Source organism: Hyla sarda, chromosome 5, assembly GCF_029499605.1.
Source record: "Hyla sarda isolate aHylSar1 chromosome 5, aHylSar1.hap1, whole genome shotgun sequence".
NCBI classification, from domain to species: domain Eukaryota; kingdom Metazoa; phylum Chordata; class Amphibia; order Anura; family Hylidae; genus Hyla; species Hyla sarda.
The window spans coordinates 112286553-112296422 of NC_079193.1; the positions used below are offsets into that span (position 1 = coordinate 112286553).

A 9870-nucleotide genomic window follows, 5' to 3' on the forward strand; every position below is an offset into this window, starting at 1 on the left:
TTTATGCAGGATAAGTCATCAACTGCCGAGCCGAGAAGTTTGTGACGAGTCAAATTTACTGTAAGTTCGCTCATCTCTAGTAGTAAGCACAAAAAGGAATATCATCATCCACACAATATACTAAAAATAACCTACAACAGACACACCCACTCCAGTGTATACAAACTGTAAATCCAACCAAGAGGGGTGGGGAATACTATCAAACATGCTTAATACATATGGAACCACAACACATGCGAAAGACAAGTTGGGTCTTTTTTTGGTTTTTGTTCCCAATTCATGTTGCAGATGTTACAGAATTCCCAACCAGAACACTTTTTCCCAGGCCACACACAAACAACCTTGACGCAACAATACGGAATAAATTACTCCATTATTAAAAAGGCTAAATAAAAGGGGGGAAACTGGCACTGTAACAAATGCAACTCAGCTGGAAGTTACACAAAAGGAGTACAACTACCTCCCTCTGTACAGGCCAGTGTTTTCCAACCAGGGTGCCTCCAGCTGTTGCAAAACTACAACTCCCAGTGTGCCCGGACAGCCAAAGGCTGTCCGGGCACGCTGGGAGTTGTAGTTTTGCAACAGCTGGAGGCACCCCGGTTGGGAAACACCGGTATAGGCAAATGACAAAAGTTTTATATGTGCTGCAAACCTGATTCGTTTTAACCTGAATCAAAAAGTAAAAAACTGAAAAAACACATCAAAGTCTGGAAACCGAAATTAGTAAAACTATCAATCCAACTTGGGGGTTAAGGTGGCAATAGATGGCATTATCATTTAGATCCTGACTGGTAATGACATGTGCAATCGTTATGTTACCAAAATCATCAGCTGCAATTAAATTGGAATTATTAGATTTGTTCCTAATGGAAAAACTAATTTTTTCTACTGGATGAGAGAAATGATTTATACATTTCTAGCAATACAGAATTAGTCCCAACAAATAGGACAGCACCCCTGGGTGCCACCTGTCACGTGGCATCAAAGCAAACAGGTTAGGTTAACCTTTTATTTGCCGGAAATGTTGTGAGAACATATAAGACAGTGAACTCCCACTTGGGAAAACTATTACAGTGTTTATTTTTTGTCTTTTATGTTAATGCTGCCCCGGCAGAGCCATAGGTCAGAGAAGTAATAGCGGGTACTCCGTGCCCATCTGTTATGTACGGCTGAGGTAAACCAAGCCATGCCCTGGCACACATTACACAGCCCGGTACTCACCTCCTCATCATGCTGCTGGCAGTAGGCGAGCCGTTCTGGGTACACGGGCAGGATGGAGAAGGCACTGCCCTGGAAGGGTGAAGAGGTAGACGAGGATGAGGTAGTGGCAGCGCTGGATGCCGCCGAGTTGCAGGGGGAGGCAGTGCCGCTGAGGCAGCCCGGTGCCCTGCTCCCTGGGCCGCTGAATCTCTCTATGAAGTGGTCCTTGGTGAGCCGCACTCTCTGGTGAGCCCGCAGGCAGTTGTCGCACAGGTTCTCCTGGCAGTCCAGGCAGTGGGAGCTGGCACCGTTGCCATCATCACACGACGAGCAGCGCGGTTCAGGCTGGCTGGGGGGTGCCCGGCGGAGAAGGCTGGAGGATGAGCACGAAGCGGAGCGGGGACGGGGCTGCTGTCGCCTGGCACCACTGCCACCTCCACGACTTCCATTACTGTGCGGCTCCTCAGCAGCGCCCACCACCGCGTCCAGTAAGTTACTGAGGTGCAGGAAAGTGGAGGAGGGCAGGGCATCCATGCCAGCCTCGGACATGAGCACCTTATGGTCACACACAGGGCAGTGTAGCTGCAGAGAGTCCCCGGGGCTCCTGTGCCCCTCTAGGCACTGCCTGCAGAAGGCATGGAGACAAGGCAAGACGTGCAGCCTGCGAGGAGCGGAGCCCAGGCTGCCGCCGCCGCCGCCACTACTGCTGCTGCTGGAGGCTTGGGAGGAGGAGGACGACGAGCTGGACGAGGAGATCGGGGCAGACGACACGCACATCTCCTTACACAGCGGGCACAGCTGGAAGTCCGACTCCGGGAATGAAGCCATTTACAGGGGGCGAGGGGTGCGATCAGCGGGCACGGAGAAGCGGCTCAGGCGCGCAGCATGCTACCGGCCGGGGCGTGGAGCCCAGCGGGAGCCCGGTACACAGCCCTCCTCCTCCCCGGCTCTGTTTACATGCACTGGGGGAGAGGGATCGATAAGTGACAGCCAGCGACTCAGTCCTGCGGGGCCACAACGACAAGTTTTCCACCAGAGCAGAGACGCTGCCAGACACACCCCCCTGTGCCAGGAACCGCTGCCTCCAGCTTCAATTATTCATCCCGTCCTGGACGGCATCACATCGCCTTTTCTGCACTCCATAGTCTACACGATAATCCTGAGTTCTGTCCGATCTGATCGCTTCTTCAATCCGATCGATGAGGTAGGAAATGAGGCTAGCGAGAGCTGCCCGGGGGTCCCCTCCATGTGTCGCGGTGTGCTCTGCCCGGGCAGGCGTCACATGTTGTCAGTGTGGAGTGGGCTTCCTGAGGGGGCGGGGGTCACCAGCGCTGGTCTAGCAGGGAACGTGCTCTCCGGAGCTCAGCATTCTGCGCTACTAACGCTTTAATGATCTGAAGAGCAGCAAGGACTTCCGCCAGAACACAGGGGGTGGGAGGAGGAGGAGGAGCAGGAGGAGCAGGAGGAGGAGGAGGAGGAGGAGGAGGAGGAGGAGGAGGAGGAGGAGAGCACCTCACACAACAACAGGAAACTCTGCTGCCATCTACACCACAAAGGGCTGGAGCTGCTGCCGTGCTTCATCACAACTTTAGGATTCTTCATGAGATACTTTCATTCCTTCTAATACATTAACAATACATAGAAGTCTGCCTGTTTTCCTCATAAATTCTTTATAGTGACTAAAAGGGATATTTATCAAAACCTGTGTAGAGGAAGAATGTTGCAGTTGCCCATAGCAACCAATCAGATCACTTATTTGATTTCTTAGAGGCCTTTAGAAAAAAAGCAATATGTTTGGTTGCTATGGGCAACTGTACGACTCTACCTGTACATAGGTTTTGATAAATCTCCCAGAACACTTATAGAATTCGATAAAGCCCTCACAGGTGTCCTCACTCATCTCTCCCAGAGTCCTGAAAAGCAAATTTTGAGAGGTATACACTATGGATAGGCGGGTGTGAGACATGTAATGATTCGGTTGTCACCCAGCCTATCCAAAAACTGATAGAATGAATGATTTCTACTTTTTTTTTCAGTTGCCTAAAGCTAGGCTTTCCCTTTTTTTTTCTTGGGTTTTTTTTTTTGCCAGCATTTTTGACCCCCTCAAAAAAAAAAAAAGTGATGTTTTTGCCTTTGTGTTGAAATTACCTTTTTAATCCTTTGGCAGTTTTTGTCCATCCCGTTTTTAAACTCTTCATTAAAAAAAGATGTAAAAAAAAGAAAACAAAAACACCAATGCAAAACTGACATTGCATTTTTAATAGTGTTTTTCTCTCCTATAGACCTACAGAAGAAACGTGTAGAGCGCAGATACGTGCAAAAGCCCGCATATAACAGGATACAGTGACGTATTTCAGGTGCTAGTATGCACTCTTCAGTGAGTGGAGATTCCATCTGGCAACCGCCGCCGAAAGTACTTCGGCGCTAGGGCCGTGGGGCACTGAGCCATCACCATTGATGGCTATGCAGTGCTCGCGGAATCCGCGCAAAGAATTAACATGTTCTTCCTTTGCGTGGAACAATTTCAGCGGCGTAATTGTCCACCGCTGAAATTCCGCAGTGTGAACGGGTCTCGCGGAGACCCATTCACAGTAATGCTAAGTTCACACCATGGAATTCTGTGGGAATTCCGTAGTGTGAACATACCCTTAGTCGTACAACTGGTGTTAACGGTGTTTTTCTCTCCTATAAACTTCTACAGAAAAAACGCCATAGTCTCAACATGCTGTGATTTAAAAAAAAAAAAACTGCCACTGAGCCAAAAAAACACCAATAAAAGCCAAAGACAAAAACGCCAGGTGGTTATGGCATTTCCTAAATTCTTATTGACTTGCAGCTAACATCTGGTTGTGTTGTTTTTTCACCTTTGTGATGTCCAAACATTTAAAAAAATAAATAAAGTGGAAACTTAGCCTAAGGAAAGGGTCACATGTAGCGCTTCCCTAGCTGGTTTCCCATTGGTGAAATTCACTTTCAGTGACTTCAAAGGATAGCAATATAACCCGCATACAGATTTACCGCTGTGTCAATTCCACTTGCAGAAGAAAACGCAATGATAATGTCAGCTGGGGGAAGCCCGCTGCGGATACGCTGCATGTAATCCTAGCCTCCTTAAAGGGGTACTCCCATGTCCCAGCGTTCTGAACATTTTGTGGATGGCCATGATCAGGACATCACACCCCCTCCATTCATGTCTATGGGAGGGGGCGTGACGCCCCCTCCCATAGACATGAACGGAGGGAGTGTGGCGTGACGTCACGAGGGGGCATGGCCATGACGTCATGATCACTGCCACCCGCTCCAAGCGTTCTGAACAGGGGAGTACCCCTTTAAGCTGTGTTCACACACAGTACCATCATTATACCTGCAAAAACAAGCAATCATTTCTTCTCCAATAATCTCTATTAAATAGTACAGTGGCCCACATTTATCAATTTACAGGAAACCAAAACTGTCTGGTTTTGCCTATAACAAGCTGCTCAGCTGTCATTTTACTACTAGGTGACATCATTCGGGTCATTAAAATGAATGGCATCAACTTCCCTCCGTTACCATACCATACCTTTAACAGACTTTATTTTTTAAAGATTTTTAACTGTAAAATGACTTCCATTTTTTTGCTTGCCTTTTGAGCTGTAAAATGGCCAAATACCAGGCATTTTTTGGTACAAAAGACTTCTAAAAAATGATGTGTGAACATGGCTTAAGAGTAAAATCCAGTGGCGTTGCTAGCATCGGTCATGTGGGGGTGCCATTCCCTGCAGAGATGAGACATGTTCGGAAGAAGTCTTTGGCTGTCTGAGTTAGATGGAGAAGAAAAGGGAAAGAGAACAGCTCCAAACAAAGACATCACCTATCAGTCACTGACTATAACTGCACTGTAATCTCTTATACATAGAGCCTATAAAGTACTAGTATCTACTGCTGTATGTGGTTATGGCGTGGAGGGATTGCTGTTAATGCAGGACTGTATTAGACAGTGCTAGGCTGTTATATATAAATGATTTCAGGCAAGTTTCATGATCATATAATATCCAGGGGGAGAAAATACTGATGTGTCTATTCTTGTGTTTGCCAAGTTGTTCTATATTGACACTGTTATATCTACAGTCATGGCCATAAATGTTGGCACCCCTGAAATTTGAAGGATGTATTTGAAGCAAATTAAATATTTCTCACAGAAAAGAATTGGAGTAACAGATGTTTTGCTATACACATGTTTATTCCCTTAGGGTGCGTTCCCACTTGGCATATACGCAGCGTAGTTCACGCTGCGCAAAATTTTTGGCAGCAGCGGGAAATACGCTGTGTATTCCTTGCTCACTATACACACAGGGCTTTCCGGCGGCAGCCCTATGTGTGCAGTGAGTTTTGGAGGCGGAGCCGTGCGTCACAGTCACGCCGGCACACAGCCCCACCTCCAAAACTCACTACACACATAGGGCTGCTGCCGGAAAGCCCTGTGTGTATAGTGAGCAAGGAATACGCAGCATATTTCCCGCTGCTGCCGTAAATTTTGCGCAGCGTTAAATACGCTGCATATATGCCAGGTGGGTACGCACCCTTAGTGTGTATTGGAACTAAACGTAAAAGGGAGGGAAAAAAGCTAATTGGACATAATGTCACACCAAACTCCAAAAATGGTCTGGACAAAAATATTGGCACCCTTTCAAAATTGTGGAAAAATAAGATTGTTTCAAGCATGTGATGCTCCTTTAAACTCACCTGGGGCAAGTAATAGGTGTGGGCAATAGAAAAAATCACACCTGAAAGCATATAAAAAGGAGAGAAGTTCACTTAGTCTTTGCATTGTGTGTGCCACACTAAGCATGGACAACAGAAAGAGAAGAGAACTGTCTGAGGACCTGATAACCAAAATGTGGAAAAATATCAACAATCCCAAGGTTACAAGTCCATCTCCAGAGATCTAGATTTGCCTTTGTCCACCGTGCGCAACATTCTCAAGAAGTTTGCAACCCATGGCACTGTAGCTAATCTGCCTGGGACAGAAGAGAAAAATTGATAAAAGGTTGGCGACTACGCAGTTCAGTGTCCAACTCTTGCCTCTGAACTTTCCTGGAACAATGAGGCCTTGTGTGCCACCTTTAAAAAAGGCCTTTCCACTAGAATCAAGGATGTTCTCGCTGCACGAGATTCTCCAGCTAACCTGAGTGATCTTATCCATTTAGCCAGTAGAATTGATGTGCATTTTGCCGACAGGCAAGCAGAACTTCCCTTGGAAAATGAACCTGTCCGAACATTGCCTTGTCTGGTGTCTCAACATCCTTCTCTGCTACCAACTTTGCCTCTTGCCAAGAGGCTATGGATGTGGACTGTTTTCGTTTAACGCCAAAGGAAAAATCCCATCAACGCAATGAGAATTTGTGGCTGTATTGTGCCAGTCCGGAGCATTTTCTCAAAGACTGTTCTGTACATCCTCCATGTTCGGGAGAACGCTCTCATCTTGGTCAAGTTGGATAAGCGTCCCTTTGTGAATTCTTCCTCTCCTCGCTGGTCCATTCCAGTTCAAGTCTTCACCTCTGTTTTTGCTCTTTTGGAGCAAAAACAGATAATTGTCTTGTTCCTCCTGTTTTGTCTTCTATCAGAGGTAAAGTCTTAAAATGGGGACATTCTTCCTCACCAGGTGGTCATCTTAGAAGACGGAAGACTCCTTGCCGGAAGTATACTAGTTCCTTTCAGCCTTTGCCCGGTCCAGTACCCCCCTGGTCTCATGTAGTGGGGAACTCTTTGAGTTCCAAAGAAGAGCGGGAGACCAATGGGGGGGGGGGGCACTGTTACAGTGGCGCTCCGGCCGGACTCTCCGTCCATGAGCGCACCCTGTCCCCACTGCCGGCGAGGCTGAGATTCGCATCGCGGGACACGCCCACATGCGAGTCTCAGCCTATTACTCACCTTCTTGTGTCTCTGCTCCCGGGTGTCCCCACAGCTCTGGCGTGAGTGCCTCCGCCCCCTAGGGCACCGGGCGGGGACCGGACCGGGGTGACTGCTGATATCGATCAGCAGGCACCCCGTGCAAATGCCCAGGGGGTCAACAGACACCCCCCCCCCATGTCGGTGATCGCAGCAAATGTGGCTATTCTGGGTCATATGGGTCTTTGGTGACCCAGTGACCCAGAAAATAAGGGGGATCGGGGTTGTCCAAGACAATCCCCCTGAAGGGATAGGAGTGAGGTGTCAGGGGTGCCACCCCTCCTATCCCTGCTATTGGTCGTATAGAAGCGAAGACCAATAGCAGATCAGGGGCAGGGGGGTTAACTTTCGGTTTCCCCATTCTGCCCTCCCACAATAGGCGGGGCAGAATGGGGAAACCGACAGGGACTGGCGCCGAAGGTCCACTTACCCATCGGCGGAGGCTGCGGGCAGCGATCGGCTGCGGTGATCGGCGGGCGGCGATGTCGTGCGGCTGGCTCCCTGGATCCTACAGAAGCCGGTGAGTTGCCTCCAGCTGTTGCAAACCTACAACTCCCAGCATGTACTGATCGCCAAAGGGCATGCTGGGAGATGTAGTTATGCAACAGCTGGAGGTACGCAACTACAACTCCCAGTATGCCTAGACAGCTGTTTGCAACATCTGGAGGGCTACAGTTTGAGACCACTGCACAGTGATCTCTAAACTGTTCCACTATAGATCATGCAAAAATACAACTCCTAGCATGCCCACACAGCAGTTTGCTTTCTGGGCATGCTAGGAATTGTAGTTTTGCAACATCAGGAGGGCCACAGTCTGGAGATCACTGTGCAGTGGTCTCTAAAATGTAGCCCTCCAGATGTTGCAAACAGCTGTCTAGGCATACTGGGAGTTGTAGTTGCGTACCACCAGCTGTTGCATAACTACATCTCCCAGCATGCCCTTTGGCGATCAGTACATGCTGGGAGTTGTAGGTTTGCAACAGCTGGAGGCACGCTGGTTGGAAAATACTGAGTTAGGTAACAGAACCTAACTGAAGGTTTTCCAACCAGCATGCCTCCAGCTGTTGCAAAAGTACAACTCCCAGCATGCACGGTCGGTCAGTACATGCTGGGAGTTGTAGTTTTGAAACAGCTGGAGGTGTACAGGGTACATTCATACGGGCTAGTTTACAGTAAGATTCCTGCTTGAAGTTTGAGCTGCGGCAAATTTTTCGCCACAGCGCAAACTCCTAGCGGGAAACTCACTGTAAACCTCTGCCAGTGCGAATGTACCCTAAAAACACTACACTACACTATACTAACACAAAATAAAGGGTAAAACACAACATATACACCCCCTTACACTGTCCCCCCCCCCCCCCCAATAAAAATGAAAAACGTATAGTATGGCAATGTTTCCAAAATGGAGCCTCCAGCTGTTTCAAAACAACAACTCCCAGCATTTCCGGGCAGCCACTGACTGTCCAGGCATTCTGGGAGTTTAGCAACAGCTGTTTGGGAATCATTGGCTTAGAATACCCCTATGCAATCCCTAATATAGTCCTCAAATGCGCATGGCGTTCTCTCACTTCGGAGCCCTGTCGTATTTCAAGGAAACAGTTTACTGCCACATATGGGGTATTTCCGTACTCGGGACAGATTGCACTAAAAATTTTGGGGGGCTTTTTCTTCTTTTACCCCTTATGAAAAGTAAAAGTTGGGGGCTACACCAGCCTGTTAGTGTAAAAAAAATTACAAAATTTACACTAACATGCTGGTGTTGCCCCATACTTTTTATTTTCACAAACGTTAAAATAAAAAAAAGGCTCCCAAAATTTGTAACGCAATTTCTCCTGAGTACAGAAATACCCCATATGTGGGCATAAAATGCTCTGCGGGCGCACAACAAGGCTCAGGAGTGAGAGTGCACTATGTATATTTGATGTTTTGCACAGGGGTGATTTGGTGATTTGCACAGGGGTGGCTGATTTTACAGCGGTTCTTCCATAAACGCAAAGAAAGAAATACCCACATGGAAACTACACCCCTATGGAACGTAACAAGGGGTATAGTGAGCCTTAACACCCCACAGGTGTTTAATGAAAATTCTTCAAAGTGATGGGCACTTGGATGGAAAAGTGAAAAAAAAAAATTCACTAAAATGCGGGTGTTACCCTAAATTTTTCATTTTCACAAGGGAAAACAGGAAAAAAGACCCCCAAAATTTGTAACCCCATTTCTTCTGAGTTAAAACATACCCCATATGTGGATGTAAAGTGCTCTGCTGGCGCACTACAATGCTCAGAAGAGAAGGAGCGCCATTGGGCTTCTAAAGAGATAATTTGTCCAGAATTAACCTCTTAAGGACCAATGACGTTGTGGAACGTCATGGCACCCTGGGCTTTAAGGACCAATGACGTTCCACAACGTCATGGCGTTTTCCGGTCCCTGCCGCTCGCCGGGCAGAGATCGGAACCGGATGCCTGCTGAAATGCTTCAGCAGGCATCCAGGGCAAACGCCGAGGGGGGCCATGTAGGCCCCCCATGTCGGCGATCGCCGCAAATCGCCCTTGCGATCTGCGGCAATACCGGGCTGATTGGGTCTCTGGGACCCGACCGCCCGGTAATTTTGCATGATCCCAGCAAGGCCTGCCACCTCCTCCTATTCCCTGCGATCCGTCGGTTAGTTAACCGACCAATCGCAGGGGGGGGGGGGGGCGGTTACTTCCTCCCGACCTGCCCGGCCCCTGGAAATCCGGA

At 48.3% G+C, this 9870-nt stretch overlaps 1 protein-coding gene across 3 annotated transcripts in view; it reads right to left on the reverse strand.

Moving 5' to 3' along the window:
• TRIM71 (tripartite motif containing 71) overlaps window positions 1-2618 on the reverse strand; it is an 81297-nt gene extending 78679 nt beyond the window's left edge. For all 3 annotated transcript variants that reach the window (XM_056520117.1, XM_056520115.1, XM_056520114.1), the window contains exon 1: window positions 1222-2618. In XM_056520117.1, the coding sequence (XP_056376092.1) occupies window positions 1222-2028 (807 nt within the window). In that variant the 5' untranslated portion in view covers window positions 2029-2618. The remainder of the gene's footprint in view (window positions 1-1221) is intronic.
• Window positions 2619-9870: the final 7252 nt, after the last annotated feature.